At 42.9% G+C, this 20,343-nt stretch overlaps 2 protein-coding genes across 2 annotated transcripts in view; one reads left to right on the top strand and one right to left on the bottom strand.

Moving 5' to 3' along the window:
• Positions 1–2,335, bottom strand: part of LOC117879000 (hippocampus abundant transcript-like protein 1) — a 50,793-nt gene extending 48,458 nt beyond the window's left edge. The window contains exon 1 of the mRNA XM_034773815.1: positions 2,003–2,335. Coding sequence (XP_034629706.1) covers positions 2,003–2,146 — 144 coding nt within the window. The 5' untranslated portion in view covers positions 2,147–2,335. The remainder of the gene's footprint in view (positions 1–2,002) is intronic.
• Positions 2,336–9,011: 6,676 nt separating this feature from the next.
• Positions 9,012–20,343, top strand: part of LOC117879209 (actin-fragmin kinase-like) — a 76,495-nt gene continuing 65,163 nt past the window's right edge. Inside the window, exons 1-5 of the mRNA XM_034774235.1 lie at positions 9,012–9,182; positions 9,489–9,557; positions 12,166–12,238; positions 12,594–12,636; positions 13,501–13,579. Coding sequence (XP_034630126.1) covers positions 9,496–9,557; positions 12,166–12,238; positions 12,594–12,636; positions 13,501–13,579 — 257 coding nt within the window. The 5' untranslated portion in view covers positions 9,012–9,182; positions 9,489–9,495. The remainder of the gene's footprint in view (positions 9,183–9,488; positions 9,558–12,165; positions 12,239–12,593; positions 12,637–13,500; positions 13,580–20,343) is intronic.

Here is a 20,343-nt window from a genome sequence, read left to right as displayed (position 1 = left end):
AAAACAACAAAGAGTCTGGTGGCACCTTAAAGACTAACAGATTTATTTGGGCATAAGCTTTCGTGAGTAAAAACCTCACTTCTTCGGAAGTGAGGTTTTTACTCACGAAAGCTTATGCCCAAATAAATCTGTTAGTCTTTAAGGTGCCACCAGACTCCTTGTTGTTTTTGTAGATACAGACTAACACGGCTACCCCCTGATACATAACAAAATACAGTAGAACCTCAGAGTTATGAATGCCTCTGAAACGGAGGTTGCTCGTAACTCTGAAATGTTTGTAACTCTGAACAAAACGTTTTGGTTGTTCTTTCAAAAGTTTACAAATGAACATTGACTTAATGCTGCTTTTAACCACCTTAATTTAAATGAAACAAGCACAGAAACTGTTTCCTTACTTTGTCATTTTTTTAAAAAGCTTTCCTTTTTTTTTTAGTAGTTTACATTTAACACAGTACTGTACTTGCTTTATTTTTGTTTCTGAGGCTGCCTCATTCCCATTCCAAATGAGCTCTGTGGAAAAATTTCACCCCTTGCACAATGTACGTAGTCAAATTGAGCTAAGCACCAGATCAGACACCACTAGATCAATGGAAGTACTCTTCTATGACTTAAATCCACTTCTCCAAGAGGTGGTAGCGATTACATCAACAGAAGAACATTTCCATCCCTGTAATAAGTGTCTACACTACAGACATGCCTCTGTAGTGTTTCTAATTTAGACATAGCCAATAGACTGCATCAGGTTCACAAAGAAACAGAGAAAGAAAGACAACTAGAAAGTGCTGAAACAAAAATGGGCTGGGAGATTCAGGAGCAGATCTATTACCTGAAGCTACTTTTAAATAGACTGGATTTCAAGTTGACAGTATCCTTTAAAGTAGATAATAGCTCTATGGCTTCAGCTTGCTAGAAGAGGCAGAGAGAAGTTACCACATATTCACATAAATTAGAAATGCCAAGGATAGAAAGATAAACACAGGAAGAGATTAAATATTCCTTATATACCATCTACCCAGGGCTCACACAAACTGCAACTTCCTTTATCTGAAACAGAGTAATAGAAACTCGGACCAAAGTTTTGTAACTCGAGGTTAGTTAGGGGAGAACAGCAGGACAACTGCAGAAGCCTTCTGTACAACTTTTCAACCAGTACAACAGATTGGGTTTGAAACCAAATTCACTCAGCACCAACTGTTTACAACATTATGGTCCACATGACAAAAGTAGCTGCAAAACCCACTGTAAGTTAGTAGCAAGTTAAGCAGAGTTTTTACTCCAACCAACTGAACATTTTAACCTACATTTGGTATGTGGAAGTTCATTCACAGTGAAGTGAAACTACTATAAAGGACGCTGTTAATGACACTCCCAACTTCAGAAGAGTGTATGCAATACACCCTAAATACAAACTAGATTTTCCCCATGCACGGGGCGTCAGGGAGTTATTTAATTATGCATGCGATGAGCCATTAACCAATTCGACCACCAAAGATAATTTCTGTGCCTATATTCTAGGAAGTAAATTCAAATTATTTCCGGTTAGCGCCTTTGTATCCCTCCCAAAGTCAACTTTTAAGAGTAAGAGACATAGAAAGTTGCCCCGACTGACAATTTGCTGTTCTCATGAAGAGGAAACAAGGAGGCTACAGCCCTGGCTCTAAGTAGGAACCGGCTATTTATTCCCCCCAGGCTGTAGACAATGGAAACACTCTGAACAAAGTAAGGCTGGAAACCTCCGCGCTACAGGGCTGCCCCGCATAGGGGGAGAACGGATCGGCACAAGGAGCCTCACGGTCCCGCCGCCCTAGCACAGTGTCACCGCAGCCAGTGCGGCGTCCCTGGGCACCGGAGATGCGGTGCGAGCCCCCGGCCAGCGAGCACCACCCCTCACCCGCCTTTGAGAAACGGACCCGCCGCCGGGCTGGGCAGCACCCGCCGGGGAGGCGGCGGGCAGGATCTCACCCACCTGCCCCAACCACAGGCGCCCCCGCCCCGCACTCACCGCGCTGCCGCCGCCCGGTTTCAGGCCGATCCTCTTCACCAGCATGACGCAGATGCCCCGCTTCTCGCCGCCTTCCCCAGCTGCTGCTGCTGGCGCCTCCGCCTCCCCGGCCGGGGCTGGCGGCGGCTCCGGCTCGGGGCTCATTTCGCTCCCATCCTCCCGGTGCAGCCGGGACGGCAGAGCGGCGGGGTCGGGGCAGGCTCGGGGCGTGCTCCCACCGGCACCTTCATCTGCAGCCGCGGAGGGGGAGGGGCAGCGCTCCCCGGCCACAGTGACCGCCACCACCACGTGATTGCCGCCGCTTCGCTCCAAGCCCCTACCGGAAACAACGTCACTGATCCGCTCCGCAGCGCTTCCGGTCTGCGACAGAGGAGGGCGGGGCTAGAGCAGCGGAGCGGGTCGTGTGGGTGGGTCCTAGCACCGACCTACCCCGACGCGAGAGAGCCGCCCGGTCACGTGATGCCCACGCCTTTTCCTCTTCCCGCCCCACCCCTGCCTTATGGGTAGTGTTTAACCCTCGCGTTGCCGTAGAGCTGGGCGACCAGCCAGGTCAGCGCCAGGCAGCCTGCTCGCAGCGGCACCTGGGGATGGGGAGCATCCATTGCCCAAGGTCACCCAGCCAGCAGCGCACCAGGAATAGGACCGAGGTCTCCTGAGTCCCAGCCCAGTGGACACCCAGCCATTAGACAGGACCCCTTGCGTTAATGAGTGTTAGACCTGACGTCACCAGCCCCTCTGGGCGACTGTTGCATTGCACCCCAGGATGTGACTCGGCAGAGCGGGGTGGCCTGTGGGATGGCCACTGAGAAGACAAACATTCACGGGACATAAAGTTGCCAACTGTCAAATTGCACAAACCCAAACACCCGCCCCATGCCCCATGCCCTGCCCCTTTCCCAAGGCTCCGCCCCACTCCATCCCCCTCCCTGTTGCTCACTTGCCCCCACCTTCACTCACTTTCACCGGGCTGGGGGGCAGCATGTTGAGGTGCAGGGAGGAGAGTGGGCTCTGGGCTAGGGCCGAGGTGTTTTGAGTGTGGGAGGGGGCTCCAGGCTGAGCCTGGGGCAGGGGTTTGGGATGCAGAGGGAGTGCATGGTGCAAGCTTCAGGAGGGGGCTCAGGGCTGGAGTAGGGGGCTGAGGTGTGTGGGGGGGTGCGGGGTGCAGACTCCGGCCAGTCAGCACTTACCTCGGGCAGCTCCCTGTCAGCAGCACAGTGGGGGTAAGGCAGGTTCTCTACTTGCCCTGGCCCCGCACTGCTCCCGAAAGCAGCCGCACATCCCAGTGGCCCCTGGGGTGGGGAGCAGGGGGCTCCGCACACTGCCCCGGCTGCAAGCATCGCCCCGACAACTCCCACTGGCCACAGTTCCCGGCCAATGGGAGCTGTAGATTCGGTGCTTCTGGGAGGAAGACTGCCTTAGCCCTGCTGCGTCGCCGGACAGTTAACACCTAAAATCTCCTGGTCTGCCTTCAGTAGCCTCCAGGAAATAGAGCCTGATTCCGGGAGAGTCCCGGCAAAACCGGGAGGGTTGGCAACCCTAGTGGGATGGTGCCCTAATTCCAATGTGGTCCATGATGTGAACAAGTGACAGTGTGAGAGCTGCTGTACAACGCCACATATCCATCCGGACTCCCCAGGTTGTGTCAGACCTGTAGGGCAATCAAGTTAATGATGCTTTGATGTTGTAACTTTCTATTACTGGTCTCCTAAGAAAATACTGAACAGACTTTCTGCACCATGCCTTCTGGGTCCCCTAATGGCTTTCTCTGTCCACTTGTGTTTCAGCTCTCTCTCTTCCCTTAGAATCTACAGCATCTCTTCCTTTCCTTTCCTGAACCTGTAAGAGAGTGTGCCCTGAGGTGGGTGAGAGAGAGAAATGGGCCTTTTCTCACAAATTTTTCCTACCACCCTTCTGTCCTGTTTCAGGACCACCCTGTTTCTTCAAGAGAAGGTGAGGGCCATGAACCTGATCATGTTTATCTGATTGCTTCTCTTACTCTTAGCCATTTTGCTGAGCAACTTTAAAAAACCAACATATTAAAAAAGGAAGAAATAAATTACTGCCAAGAAACTAGTGAATGTTTGTTTTATAGGCTAAGAATGTAAGTTGAGTAATTAGGAAAGCATTAAATGCATTCTAAGAAGTTCTTACTACTGCCATGGCTATGCCCTCCCACTTTTTACTGGCTGTACGGGTGAATGATGGTGGGGAGGGGGCGAAGAGAAGCGAATGGGGGGCAGGGTCTTGGAGGGGAAGAGGCGGTGCGAGGGCGGGGCCTCGGGGAAGAGGCGGCATGGGGACAGGGCCTCCGGGACAAGGGAGAGCATGCGGTGGGCAGGGCCATGGGGTGGGAGCCAGTGGCCCCCCACTTTTGGAAGGCTTCCATCGCTCCTGCGTCCTTTTGTGTGTGTTCATTTTGTTGTGTTCTAAGTAATGGGATCAGACTTTAATAACAACATCAGCAATTACAGATCCAGCTCATCTCTACTAACTTCTTCTCTTTTAATCATAAATGCAATTTTAGCAATCTGCTGACCCACTTGAAGTCAATTGGATGTTTGCTATTGATTTCAGTGGTGCCAGTATTTCACCTCTTATGTTTATTAGCACAAGAACTTCAGGCCAGTCATCACTTTTGAAACTTAAGACATTTATTTAGATATGAAATTATTAGTTTACCTTTAGGCACTCTGTTTAGAAAACTTTGGCCACAGATGTCTCTGCCTTCCATTTCAGGTTTATAATTTGTATTGCTTGAAGTCATCAGTGTACTTTGAAATTTTCAGTATTATCATAGCCTCACTATGGACATGATCATATACGAACTGAAATCAATAGAAAGATTCCCATTGGCTACCTTGACTATTTGATCAGCCCCTATGAAAACAGGTCCTAAGCAATTAGATTAATTTCAGAACAACAGTACAGTCCATTCTCTGCACTCAGTCTGGAATTTGAAGTTGTAAGGCTTTTTCCATGTCAAAATGATTTTGGTATCAGAGATTTTGGTGTGTTTTCCTGACCAATTACGGTCTATGGCTCCACCTGCTAGGAGCTCAGCATTCCGCATTAAATCCTGCCCCATTTAATCAATGGATAGTTTGCCATTGACTTCCATGGGGCCAGGACTTCACCAGATAGTTCTAAATGTAGCACAGCACTAAAGCAGATGCTAAGCATGTGCTTAAGAGCTTTTCTAGATCAGTGTGAAAGAACTGAGTACCTTGCAGGATTGAGTCCTACTTGTTTATGTATGTAAATTTAAAGTTTTCTATAGTGCTTGTAACTGTAGTATCTAAGCTCTGCACAAGTAAGTTAGGTCTGTTTTGTGATGAAGTTTGTAGTGGACTTCATTAAGTATTCTGCTCTTTGCTCATCTCTTCCAAAGTTTTCCAGGAAGTTCTATTTAGAAAATATAAAATTATAATTCTGGTTACAGTGGAAAAGCTTTATCACAAAAGAGGGCCTTGCAGTGTGTTCTAAAAAGTGGTTGGACTCTAGATTGGTCTAATCATCTTCTAGTAGCTCATTCCCTAGTTGAGCCCCTTCCTCCAAGAATATTTTGTCTCTAGCTTCCATACACTTTGTTCTGGGTTTATTAGCTGCATTATTCTAGAGGACTAAAGCACATGGTGGATTTTTGGCTGATTTTTGTTGGCCTTACAAATCTGCACTTTTTTTGCAGACTGCCATCTTGTGCTGCAGAATAATTATTTTTAAAATCTCTAATCTTTATGATTGTGAAGATAACCTTTAAAATATAAACCAATTCAGTGATAGCTGGCTAAAGTTTGCAGACAGGGAGGTGTGACGGCTACTCGTTCATTTCAATGCCGTATTAACGCTATAACCTAAGATGATAATTTACATGTCTGCATTGTTAACTATTGTTGCTTATCAAAGTGCACAAGAAAAGCAAAAAATAGTATTAAGACAATCTATACAATCTTCTGCAAGTTATGTTTTGCTTTAATGTCCCAAGTGGGTTGTGCTTGGAACAGCATTAACACCATTTTCCCCCAGTTCAGCCTTTGAGCACAGCTGTCTTGGCAGGCCATGGATGAAGATGATATCATTGATTCACTGAACTGGCAAAAGACACAAATTGAGAATCCATAGAGGAAGTGAAACAAAGCAGTGATGTACTCAGCTTCAAGTTACAATAATCCAGCCTGGACCTGATGAACATGTGGATCGTTGTGGCCCACTCCTCACTCAAAAGGAATGGACAAAGTCTCGTGGCAAAATGAAGTTGGAATTAGAGATCCATCTTTTCTCTTCCACCTTGCAAGAAAAAGAGCAAGGGGAACATAAGCAATGGATACATTTTTTCTTCAACAAGGAAAACATATGCTACTCTCATGTATATCTGCTCACCTAGGTCTTAACAAAATTTATGTAATCTGAGTATATAACGCATGAGGTCTGTGATCTTGGTTGCTTCTGCAGGGCAAGAAATATTTATTTCCTTCTCCCAACGCTGATGAAGGTGCTCATAAAGCAAAAATGACCGATTTATGTACATAGCCAGTACTGATTGTATGTATACATAAAAAGAAGAACAGGAGTACTTGTTCCTGTTCTTCTTTTTGCGGATACAGACTAACACGGCTGTTACTCTGAAACCTGTCATTATGTATACATAGCGCCTAACACATTCTGATCCATGATCGGGGCTACCACAGTGCAAGTAATAATAATAGGAATAAATGTGTATGTTCTTTAGCCTCCTCTGCTGGTTGAGTTTCAGAAGAATCTCACTGGAGCATGGCTTGGATGTTAGTTGATGGAATTTAGATAAACATCTAACAGTATAAAATAGAAATGTAAGATAAGCAAAAAAACTATTGTAGGTGCATTAAGATTGTTATGAGAAAATTTACTTTTGTATTTCCTAACTTGTGATTGTTTAAAATTATAACCTTAATATTACGTGAACATAAGGGAGGTTGTTTTTGATATTTAAATGCTGAGCCCACTGTGGCTGCTACTGCAGTCTAAATAATAAATAATGTAATTTCCTTGTTTCTTTTTTGTGTGTTTGTTTAAGAATAATGAAAAATAGGTTCATTATCTCACCTAAATTTAGTAAAATTAAATTAAGTTGGGGATAAATCACTAGTCTATTTACTTATTTAAAAAAGAAAACAACTGAAAATCTTATCTTTCACACAGAGAACTGCAAACAGGTAAAAAAAATGCATGAGAATTAAAACTAACCCACTAAGAGATTATAATGTAGTGATTTTTACCAATAATAAGACCCATTGGAAAAAGAAATAATTTTATTTAATACCACCTGTCAAAGCTGAATCCCCACTCAGTCACTCCGAGTGCAGGAAGTGGGGGCCCACAAGGATTTTAAAAATTAATACTTGCCACTCCAGGCTTGTATTAAACTCCCAAGGTTACAGCTTCTCTCTGACCTTGGCTTGATAAACACTGCCACCACTCAAATGCAAAAAAAAAAAACCCTTTGAACCCAGGAAGTACCACTTGAGAATTCCTCCCTGTGGGGTACCCTCAAGCCCTTTCACCACCCTCCAGGGAAGAGCTGAGAAAGAAAACAAAGGAAATTAGCTGTGGCTATCAGCTAATCAAACAACATGCACAAACCTCTTAGGACACTCAAAATCCAATTAAAAAGAAAAAAGGAAAAAATACATCTGGATCTTAGGCTTTTTGCTAGATCTTAAAAGAAACAATTACAAAAATTAAGCACCCAAAATAGCTTTCTTGGGGGTTCAGCTTAAAGGTTAAACAAGATCATGAGGGGTTAGCACAGAGGAGATCCACAAGCCAAAATAAAGAAAATAAACCTGATCGCGTCTAGCTAAACATTCTGATTTACTTACACATTTGGAGTTCAGATAAGTAGTTCTAGGCATGATCTAATGATTTATGATCATACCTGGCTTAAGTTGCTTATAGCATGGCTGTTCTGTCCCTCCAGGCCAGAGAACAACAGACAAAGAGAAAGTTTCTTTCCCCATTTTAAAAAGTTCTAGCCTTCCCATTGGCTCTTTTGATCAGGAGCCCACTTTTTTTTTTCTTTACCTGGGGGACTTTTTAACCCTTTACAGGTAAAGCAAGTAAAGAACAGCTATGAAGAGGGATTTTACAGCTAACTGGCTAGCTGGGTGTCCATCCAAGGGAGCTATCCCCCCACTTTATTTATCACGCCACCTGAGAAATGACAAAGCTCCATTTTCAGCAAGATATTTAGGCACATGCATTCAGTCTGCAGTCAGTGTATACAACTCTAATTCAGTATGAATTGTGGGAAACAAACGCAGTATGTAGCCTTAACAATGCAAATTACTTGCATTTCCTGATCTCTAAATACACCTATTATAGCTGAGAGGTCTCTTTACCGTTATCATTATTTATCTAACATGCTTAACAATCACAGAATTCCCAAATTGCCAATCTCCTTCATATCGAAAAGCAATAGAACGGTTGTGTATACTGGAGAATTAATTCTACTGAATTAATTAATTCTACTGAAACAATGAAACAAATATGATTTTATTTTTAATTTTGAGGTCCGGAAAGACTTCAGTTAAAATCATAATCACAATCAAAACAGCAACCAATGTACAGTGCAATTCATTTTCAGTGAACATGGATTGAGTGAAACTGCTTCTAATTTAGTAAAATGAAAGTCCTAACGTTTCAATGTATTACAGTTTCATTTATACTGAAACTCTGTATACAGGCCCAGATCTTTTCTGTTTTATGCAAGATTTGGTGGTAGACTTATTTCACTATGACAGGTTTCTACTGTTTTATAAGGTACCTCAGACTAATTTAATAATAAACAAGAGCATAGTCTCTGTTAAATGAACCAAATAAAAAAAAAATCAGCTGCTGACTGCAACTCTGATGGTTCATCACAGAGCAGTACAACACGTGCAACAGCATGAATGCAGCATCTGTAAAGTATCTGTTTAACCTGCCATGTATTTCAGTAACCCGGAAATAATGCTGCATCAGAGAGAGCTAACGTAAGGTATGCACGTCTCTCTGTGTACCTTTGTGTCATAGCAACTGTCACCAATGTAGGTAAAGAATGAACTGGAGCTGAATAAATTCGACCAGAGATTAATTTCTGGCAGCATACTGAACCTACAGAAACAGTCATTATCTCCTATACGAGTGCAAGAAACACGCACAACAGGTGAGTGAAATATGGGGTTGCTGATAAGTAGAAGAATAACAAAAGAGGAGTATACTTCTGACTCATTCATTGTCAGTATTTAAACTTTTTCTCATGCCAAGTAGAGTTTTTTAGCTTGGAAAACCTATCAGAACTACTATGCAGTATATGAAATACCATAAACAAATATTACATACAACTGATTAATAAAGAAATAATGGCTATCGCTTTTCTTTTAAATCTATTCTTTTTAAATACCTGTACAAAATCAAGAACATTCATACATTTTGGAATTTTCTTGCTGACTATATATATTTTTCTGAATAGTTCAAAGATGGCATTAGCAAGTGGACACTGGATTAGAAAAGAGGTAATTGGAGACTCCCCAACCCCTAGGTATGTTATAATGGTAATAACTGACTATTGTCTATCAGTCTCCTTCAAATACCCTGTTTTCTGTTTCACTTTTATACAGTAAAAGGGTGAGTTGGATTTAGTTCATGTTGCTGCACCTAATTTGGCCTATGAATAAGAAAATCTGCTGTTATTCAAACAGTGTTTTACATTTTCTATCTGCCTTTGCAGCTTAACATTAATTAAAAATCATTTATCTTTCAGATAAAATATAAAACTGAGATTCTGATCACTTCTGATTACATAAGATCCCATAATATAATTTTTGCACAGTTAAGGATTTTAGCCTGGCTATTTTGGTCAAATTCCAGTTTGGGTAATTATGTTTTATTTCCAAAATGTTTACTTCAAAAATATGTGGTATTACTGGTACAGAATAGCTACCATATTGCACACTTCCCTCCTCTGCAAAAGGACTGCATTTAAAAGGACTGTGTATATATATATATACACACACACAAATCATTCACCCGCTAGTCAGTATTATACAAGCGGTTTGTAAAGTGCTTTGGGATCCTGCCAGATAAGGGCTGTATACACAAGGTAATTATGATAATGATTATTATTATTTCACTTCACTCATTATGACAGAGTACCTTAGCTATCCATCACTCACTGAAGAAAACTCTCAATTTCTTTTTAGCTATTATAGATATCAGAGTACTTTATTTACCGCCTAAAATTTAAAAAAGTTCATGGCATTAAGCAGATGTGCTTAATATATTTGAAAATTTGCATATATTGTAGTAGTATAAAGATCCATATGCACTGTACTCATTTTTTCTTTCCTCTCTACTAATATAGGAAAAAGCTATGCTGTCTTCTTGTTTATGGTGCTGGACACTGTATAAACACAATAGACAATCACTGACCAAAACAGTTTATAGTCTAAGGCTCAATTCTGCAAAAAAATTGCACCTGTGATTAGAGTTAAGTGTGTGAATAGTCTCATTAAGTTACTATAAAATGCTTAAGTGCTTTATTAGATTGGGGCCATAGAGGTCCAATATCACTAATGGACTGTGCATGCAAACCCTTACTTCGCTCAAAATTCCAGTAGGACTCTATGTTGAAGATAGGGTCCATGTGTGCAAATGTGTTTACAGGATTAGATCTATAGTTTTCAAAGTAATATTCCAACAGAAACTGGGAAGGGAATCATTCTATCCCTGAACCACTCCCTATCAACCATTAATTTGTTTGAAAAATATTAATGGGACATATCAATTCTAGATAAAACCAGGAGATGAGTAGGGGAGTTGTAAAAAGGAACTTCTTCAATGACAGGGGCAAAGAGTTTATGGATAGAATGTATAAAATGAATTCTTTTCTTGACGCTAATGGTCCATCACCTTATTTACTGATTTAATAAAACTAACCACACAGGCACTTGGTGAATTTTTTTTTTTAATCTACTGAAATTCTGTGAATATATTTGTTTGGTCATTAATTTTATAATCTTTGTACTTGGATACTTAATAACAGTTGAAGCTGTGCTGGGACCTTCTTTATATTTGAACAATTCATCTCTGGAAAACTACTATGTCCCTGGGCTTTGCAACTAAAAGGACACACTGGTGATAATAATCTAAAGGATTTTTTTTATTTCCTTTTCTCATCTGCAACAGTGGACAATGCTGCTTCATGTGTTTGAAGTGCCAATATTCCAGTCATGCAGCAGAATGTGCTTTCTTCTATTTTTGACAATCATGTTGTCTGTTTACAGTGCTCTCTCCTGGATTGCTTAATACCAGAGAAACTTTGCTTATATTAGTTTCAGTTCATCCTTGACATTAGAGAGCCCATGGAATAAAACAGTCCTAAGAGCAAGCTATATCTAGGTGTGAATAAATAAGACTGAAAAAATTACAAAGAGCTTCTAGTGTCACTATCAAAGCCCTGTGGAGATACTTCTGGAAGTGCTAGGCCAACCACTAGTATTATCTGCAATGGGGGAGAAAAGGAAGAGGTAGATTGAACACCAAAGCTTCCCCAAAGTGGAAATGGAGAGGGGGATGGAAGACACACTGCTGAGAGAGAGGGGCTTTTGTCTTTACCTATCCATCCTATTATCTTGTTGTGAGATTAACCCCCTGCCCTCACTCTGCCAATGAGGACAGCCTCAGTAGTTCGCATCTCCCAGAATCAATTTCAGACTCTCTCCCTTACTGTTACTTGTGTGTCGGAAAAATCTCCACCTTCAGGTTCCTCCTTAAAACTCACCTCTGCTGCTATGTATACAGAAAACTAGCATTGGATAATGGCTAGGCAGCTGGCAAATTGTGATTCCTGATACTGATTGGCTATGAATTGTGCCCTATGCTTGTCTGTACCGACATCCTAATATTTGATATCCCATCCTCTTCCTCCTCCCTTTCCTGACATGTATGTAATTTAGGCAATAAACTCTTTGGGACACTGATTCTTTTACAGCATCTAACACAATCAAGCCCTGGCCTGGCTGAGATCTCTTGTTGTTACCACAATATAAATGGCAAATAATCATAATGAACAGCCTTGATAGAAGAAAAAAATATTGCAGTCATGTCAACAACTCAGATTATTCACCATTGTTCTGTTTCATTTTTAGGCATGGACATGCATTGGCAATGGCAGGCAACATAGCATTTGTATTTGGAGGCTGTTCCATTTATAATACCTTTGTAAGTGCAGCTGGATATCGTTGCCATAATTTATTGAACTGTTAACACTGAGCAATTTGTGGTAGAACTGTATTCAGTTACATCATTTAGTGCTTTTTATTTTAAATCTAGTTTTACTGTTTGTTGTTCTGAGTTCAGAAATGTTTACTTAAGAATCGTTGCAGAAGCATTCCATGTATTGTGTGCTGTGATGTATTTCAGTACTACACCCACTGCTCCCTGGTAACCATCTGTGTATTATTTCTTGTACCAGTCACTGTTTAATTAAAAGGGTTTTCTCTACTTTGGTGGCATTATTAATGTCCTGAAAATAAATATATCAACTTCAATTTCTTTCTCTGTCTCTCTCCCCCAGGATGATCAGCGAACATATTTCAATGACTTCTACATGTTGACAAGTGAGATATTTTTCATCTTTTGTGGCAGGCAAAATACTCATAGGTTTATTCCTCTTTTTGGAGTTGCACATATTTCACTGTGATAGGATGATCATTTGTGATACATATAACGTGTTATTACCATAGAAATAGTGAAGGGTTACTGCAAAAAGCAGTGAGACCAAGACTAAAATTGCTTAACAATAGTTTAAAAATTATTTCAGGTTTTCTTCCTGTTCTGCTAGGTTTGAATAGATATACTGAAACAAAAGCTGCATAATTATAATTCTCCATGGATTTGAATGTACTTAATATCATCAACCAACATCTCCTCACTTAGAGTATTACCGAGCGAGCTTGTTTAGATATATTTTACAATCTATTTGCTGATCTGCTGTGATTAATTATTTCTTTATATTTTTGGAGCAGTGATATTAGTATAATTTGCTGCTGCCAAATTACTAGCAAACAGAATGCCCAAATTCATGAGTGAAGTTTATCAACTTGAGACTTGTACTTCTTGCAGCCAGACATATTGCAAAGGAAATGAGTTTGTCTTGGAAGGACAGAGAGGAAGGGCAAGGGACTGGTAGCTCAAAGTTTTCTTCTTGCAGCTGGTGGACACTCCATGGCTAACTATGGGCATCAGTTTCACAGGAAGCAGCACAATCTTTTTTTCAAACAAAAATAAAAAGATTACAGGGAGAATAAGGCAAGTCTATTTTTAAAAGTGTACTAGTTGTAAATGTGCCTTATGAGAGAATATTATTGAGAATTTGAAGCATAACATTCCTTTTCAAACTTACTTTTCAGTGTGTTTATCTAATTACATTTTATAGAATGATAATGATTTTAATAATCAAACATATCCTTATTTATCAACAGTTACTCTTACTGATTTGACTTGGGAAAGGATACCTCATGATGGACATATTCCTTGTGCCAGAGAAGGTCATACACTTTGGTAAGCAAAGAATTCAGAACTTTCCCTGCCATCAGTTTGATAAATCTTTAGGTCATTCTCTCACACTTCCTCATTGTTATTTGGACATTTTGTTCACTTAAGTAATGAATCCTTGTAGTATTACTCCACATGCTAATCAGCAACTTTTGAAAAAATTAAATCACATAAGGAAAAATCAAAGCTTTCCATTTCAAGAGAATTGCTAAAAAGCCTGAATTCTGGTGGTAACTTAAAAATTGGAGATCACGTTCAACAAGTATTAGAATAAAAAACTAAATGGGTTGTTATAGGCATCTGTCTTTTTCTGTAGACAAAGCTCCCAGAGTTCAAAACTGGATATAGCATCAAGCAATACACAAAATCATGAATAATTAAATAAGGATACACCATTAAATAAATGAAATAAATAACAAAAGCTAGTAGTGGCAGTAGAAGAATTTACTCATGAGTAAATATATCGGTAACATTCTGGATTGTTTAAGTGCCTAAAAGTTGTATACTGCAACTTTCACAGGCGAGCCTATTTAGAGGAAAGTTTGCTTAATTCTGCATTCCACAGCTGCAGGATATGGAAGATTTCCCACTCTTGATTAGCAGTTGTGGCAAATTTCAGCTTGATTTGTAGGTTTTCTTCAGCCATAAGAGTGGTTCATCGAAAAATTACTTGCTAATTCAAAATTTTATGGTCTTGCACAAAATTCACCCATAGGAAAGTAAAGAGTTCAACTTTAGAAATGTGTGTTTCACGTTTTTATTTGATAACTATCAAATTCGATAGTAATTATGTTTCCTTCCTGCCAGAGCCTTTCCTCACTGCATGTAGTTATAAACCACAACTTGGACACATCCATCTTTTCTACACTACACACTGCCACAAGTGTAGACATAGCCTACATAGTAAATGGTAACTATCACTTGGGTTCCAGTGTACTCCTCGGCTATCTGGTGTGAATGGGAGCAAAACTGCAGAAATCTCATGTGGCTGAGAAGGGAGCTATGGGAAAGGCAATTGCACAGTAGCATTTTCCCCAACAGGGTAGCAGCAGCAGCCACTGCATGACCATTTTAGAAAACCACTCTATACGGCAATTCCATCTTTCAATACATAGAATGAACTAAAGAGGTTGAGTTAATGTTGCTGGGAGCAGCCTTATTTCTAGTTGTATACTCCAGTCACCCAAGAGGAGAAATCATTCAGTGCAGGCAGTGACCAAGACACTATGAATTCCATATTTCTTTAATAATTAACACACAAGCAAACATTTTCAAACCTGCATGCCTAAAGGTAGACTCCCAGATAAGAGTGGCCTGATTTTCAGAGGTGCTGAGCAACTGCAGCTCCCATTGACATCACTTGTGTTCCCAAGAAAAAATGGTTGTTCAGTGACCTGTACTTCCCTTGACTTTAATAGAAGCTGTAGGTGCTCAGCAAGTCTCAAGATAGGGCCTTTGTTTTTAGCCTAAAAGTTTAAAAATTAGGCACCAAGTTTAAAAATTTTGGACACAGTATCTCCGTAAAATAAGGGCCAGATATCCTAAACAATGTTTCTTTGATTAATTTAAATGATAGCTAGCACCCATAGGCCCACATACCATTTGGCTAAGTTATTTAAGAATGAGGACCTGAGGGATCACTCAGTGTTTCAATATCAAGAATCATATTGAGCATAGAAATGTAGGGTTAAAGGGACCTTGAGAGTTCATCTAGTCCAGTCCTTTGCTTTGAGGCCGGACCAAGTATACGTTGACCATCCCTGACTAGGGTTGCCAACTTTGTAATATTTTTTAAATGGACAATCCAGCAGGAGTGCCGGAACCTCCTCCACCCCTCCTCTTCCTCCCGCCCCCACCCTGCCTCTTCCCTGAGGCCTTGCCCCCCATTCGCTCCTCTTCCCCCCCACACTCCCCATCACTTGCTGCTCTTCCCCACCCCCGCCCGTGTCATGAGGTACTTGCCTGTGGAGCCAGGGCTGAGAGCTGCAGACACCCAATGCAGATCAGGGCTGCCCAGAGGATTCAGGGGGTCTGGGGCAAAGCGGGGGAGCGGACATTAAAAAAGGCGCCACCTGCTGTGGCGCTTGTCCTCACTGGGCAGCACTCCGAGTCTTCGGCAGCAGATCCTTCACTGGCTCTGGGTCGTCCATGGCACTGAAGGACCCTCCCCCCCCCCCCCCCCGCTGCCAAAGTGCCGCCGAAGTCCCAGAGTGAGGTGAAGGACCCCCCGCCGCCGAAGTGCTGCCGAAGACCCGGAGCACCGCCGGGTGAGTAAAAATTAAAAAGGCACCTCTAGCCAGGAAAGGGATTCTCGGCCAGGGCTCGTGGGGCCCCTGCGGAGCCTGGGGCAAATTGCTCCACTTGCCCCCTCTCTCCCCCAGGCGGCCCTGATGCAGGTAGGAGGCGGCCCCGACTGAGTAGGGAATGGCGCAGGTGATGACTTGATGCCTCTCCACCTCCCCCGACCTCAATAACCAGACTTTGTGTGTCCTGTCAATATTTCCCTCACAGCTGGATTTCCACTTGAGCCATTCTTGGATTCCCTGTTGTATGATTATTTGGCTCTCTTATGTATTCCTTTATAAGTTGTTTTAAGATAGCAAGAAAACTTTTTTTTTTGTATCTCTGAGGGGATTAAAGGAACAAAACAGCCTCAAAGAAAGAGGGAGTGGCAGCTCAGTGACATTCTTCTGTCCCTCTTAGTGAGCAGAAAACCCTCCATGAAGCTCGTACCCACATACATATTTGGGGCAGAAAGGGAGATCAGCTACTTTGCATAGCATGTTCCCCTTAATTACTGGCAGATTCCCATGTGAAAATTCACAGGATACTTAAATACTGGACAGACCAATATTAACTCTCTCCTGGGCCTTCTAGGCCCCTCAAAGAATAGGTAAAGCAAATAGGTGGGGTGAGCCAATGGTAACCTTGGTCCGGAGAGAGGATGGGTCATCACAAACACAATCTGGCTCAGTAATCCTATGGAGGGTGTCCAAGGCTGACCTCGGTCTGTGGTAGCAGACTCAGAAAATAAAGGAAAAAATGCCCAAAATATATTTTAAACTGTCCTTTTAAGGGTCCAAACTCCAGTTAGAAACGTTCTCCTTAAAGGAGCTTGCCTGTTTCTGGAGAAGGAAACCCAGGCTTCCATCAGCTGTGGAATGTTTGGAAAGAGTCCACTGCAAAGACCTCAGCAGGCTCCGTTGGGACCTTATAAGGAGATAAAAATATCAAACAGCCTTATCTACAGCCCTCTCCAAGTAGAGATAGAGCAGTCTGCTGTCCAAATAGCAGTAGCTCTGATTCTTTTCCTCCCTAGGCTGTTTAAATAGCTGCCTTACTGAATCCAGGTGGAGATTTTCTCTCTTCCTTGGCAGACAAAACAGGTTGTGTGAAGGGTTCCCCTTTCCCTGTAGGAAATTAACCCCTTCCCTCACTGCTGTAGTGTGACATATGTACAACCAGTCCCAGAGGAGCTCAGTGATGTGCCTCCTGGATGCCACCACAAGGATTTTATGGGATTGGACCCTGAGTTCCTGTCAGCTGGGTGAGATTTGCAGGCTGCACCCCAGGTCTCTCCCCAAAGCCACAAACCCCTCCTCCCTGAGAGAAGCACAAGGCACTAACTCCAAGTTCTAACTCATGAGACCAGAGCCTTAACTGGCATATCTCCATCATTAACTTCAGTGCCAGTTTACAACAGTGGAGGATGTGGCCCATGGATTTTTTTAGTTATTTTTCCTATCCCGTGTTTTTTCCCCAGGAGAGGAACCCCATATCAGGCGGTAACAATATTTTCTTTCTTCTATTTGGAGCTCATCAGTACATCTTGTAGGCGAATCACATCAAGAGTGTGGTGGGGGAGATCCCAGGTCCTGTTTACATTAAACAAATTTACACTAGTATAACTACATCAGTGTACACTGGTGCAAGCCCCTAAAGTAAACATGCTGCACAGATATGAAATAGTTTTCACCAGTGCAAATTCTCTGATGTAGCCTAATCTCAGTGCCTGACACTTAAGGACAGGGGTCTCAAACACTCATCCCGGAGGCCGCATGTGGCCCGCGGGGTTGTTTTCTGCAGCCCGCGAACTCCTCACGGCCCCCCTCCCTAGCATTTACCTAGAGCAGCTCCAGCCCGACGCGCACCGGGGGAAGGGCAGGCTCCCGGGAAGGCCACTCCGGGAAGCGGCTGGAACATGGGGAAGGGGGGGCAAAGGGCTCTGTGTGTTGCTCTTGCTTCAGGCAGCGCCCCCAGCAGCTCCCATTGGCCACAGTTCCCCGTTCAAGGCCAATGGGAGCTGCTGGGGGTGGTGCCTGTAGCAACAGCAACACACAGACCCCTGTGCCCCTCCTCCCCCAGGTTCCGGCCACTTCCTGGAGTGGTGCGGGGACAGGCAGGCAGGCGGCCTGCCCTGCTCCCAGGTGCGTGTCGGGCCGGAGCCCACCCCCCGAGCCCCTCCTGCAGCCCAACCCCCTGCTGCACCCCACTCCCCTCCTGAGCCCAACCCCCTGCTGTACCTCACACCCCTCCTGCACCCCACACCTCAACTCCCTGCCCTGAGCCCCCACCACACCCCACACCCTCCTGTCCTCCCTGGGGGCAGGAAGGGGGCAGAGTTGGGGTGGGGATTACAGGGAAGGGGTTGGAATGGGGGCAGGGCCTCATGAAAGGGGTGGAGTGGGGGCGGGGCCAAGGATGGCGGGGGAGGTGTCAGTAATGCGGCCCTCAGCCAATGTACTAGTCCTCATGTGACCCTCATGGTCATTTGAGTTTGAGACCCCTGCTTAAGGAAATGCGCATCAGAAGAGCAAACTACACTTTAGTACAGAAAACAATCTCATTCAAATAAAAATCTGGTATCTAAGGAGTAGAAACTTGCCATATAAGATATCCCACAGCAAAACTCTATCTGATCACATTTGTTAATCATTTTGGAACCACTTGTAAGGATCTTTAACATTACCCCTGACTTATGTCATTGCCTTTAGACTAGGCTATCAATGTACCTTGCCCATATTAATGCACCACAGAAAAAAAATCATTCTCAGAGAAAAATAGAAGTTTTATCCTCTAAAAAATAATAATTCAGGACACTCTGCCCTTCTGAGAATTTCAAAGCTCTTTACAACATCAGTTAATTAAAACTCACAGCATCTTTATGGAGTGGGTTAGTATTATCCCCCTTTTTACAGCTAAAAGTCCTTGTGCCTCACTCCTGTAAAGTGTTTTGACAAATCTCTGACTGAGTCAGGAATAGGGCTGAGGGGTCTACACTGGTGGGCGGGGGGGGGGGGAATTGATCTAAGGCTACATCTACACTACAGGGGGGAGTCGATTTAAGATACGCAAATTCAGCTACGTGAATAGCGTAGCTGAATTCGACGTATCACAGCCGACTTACCCCGCTGTGAGGACGGCGGCAAAATCGACCTCTGCGGCTTCCCGTCGACGGCGCTTACTCCCACCTCCGCTGGTGGAGTAAGAGCGTCGATTCGGGGATCGATTGTCGCGTCCTGACAGGACGCGATAAATCAATCCCCGAGAGGTCGATTTCTACCCGCCGATTCAGGCGGGTAGTGTAGACCCAGCCTAAGATACGCAACTTCAGCTACGAGAATAGCATAGCTGAAGTCGATGTATCTTAGATCGACTTAGAATTACTTACTTTGCATCCTCGCGGCACGGGATCAACGGCCGCGGCTCCCCCGTGGACTTTACTTCCACCTCTCGCCGAGCTGGAGTTCAGCAGTCGACGGGAAAGCAATCGGGGATCGATTTATCGCGTCTACACTACACGCGATAAATCGATCCCCGATAGATCGATCACTACCCGCCAATCCGGCGGGAACTGTAGACCTACCCTGAGCACCTTCCTTTGGACCACATTCCCTCGTTTATTCTTTCAGTCTGGGTGTATTTATTTATTTGTCATCGCAATATACTTGCAATTTGGGAGTTTGTAGTAAATAAGTACAATTTGCCTTTTCAGAAATGTTTTATTTTGTTGGTTTGGAACTCACTTAATGTGATACGTACGGTACTACAAACAGACAGAATACCTGAGAGACAAACAATTGTATGGCAGGGAGTCCTCAGTGATAAGAGACAAGTGGAAGTCTGGCTGTGAAGAAAATAACTGACTTCACTGTATTTTAAAATGGTCTCTACTTGAGGCTTACATTTATAATCTCTAACTTCCATAACATGGCCCCATGTGGGCCATAACAGTGGACTCTTTAAATTTGCCTGCTCCTGCAAAGTAAATAAACACTTATATCCAAGATACAAAAGACTTGTGATTTGGCTTAAGTTAATTAAGCCTGCTGTTCTGAAATACTGTAATTATCAAGATTCTTGGCTCAAGAAATCTAGATTTTCATAACAACATTCATTAATTCATCTTCATGTATGTAAAATTTGTTAGGGATACTGGAATGCATTGGATGTTAAATACTGCCTTGTTTTCCAAGAATGATAATGAATCATTATAACAAGGTTGTATCCATACTTTAAGCCAATAAGTGACAAGCATGTCTACAAAAAGTGCTGTTCAGTTGGAACAGTTGGGAGTATGCGATAGGTAGATCAAAGTGCAGCACAAAATCCTTCTTTAGCAAAACCAATACTGCAGAAATAACCACTGACTAAAAAGAAATAATTTGCACTTTATTAGCATCTTTTATCAAAGCATTATATCTCAAAAGCACTTCAAAACATTAACTATGAAGCACTGGTGTCAATAAGATGATATATGATATTTGTTT

This window comes from Trachemys scripta, chromosome 6, assembly GCF_013100865.1.
Source record: "Trachemys scripta elegans isolate TJP31775 chromosome 6, CAS_Tse_1.0, whole genome shotgun sequence".
Taxonomy (NCBI): Eukaryota; Metazoa; Chordata; order Testudines; family Emydidae; genus Trachemys; species Trachemys scripta.
The sequence above is the reverse complement of the archived record's forward strand: the minus strand, read 5'-3'. Positions and strand labels throughout refer to the sequence as shown.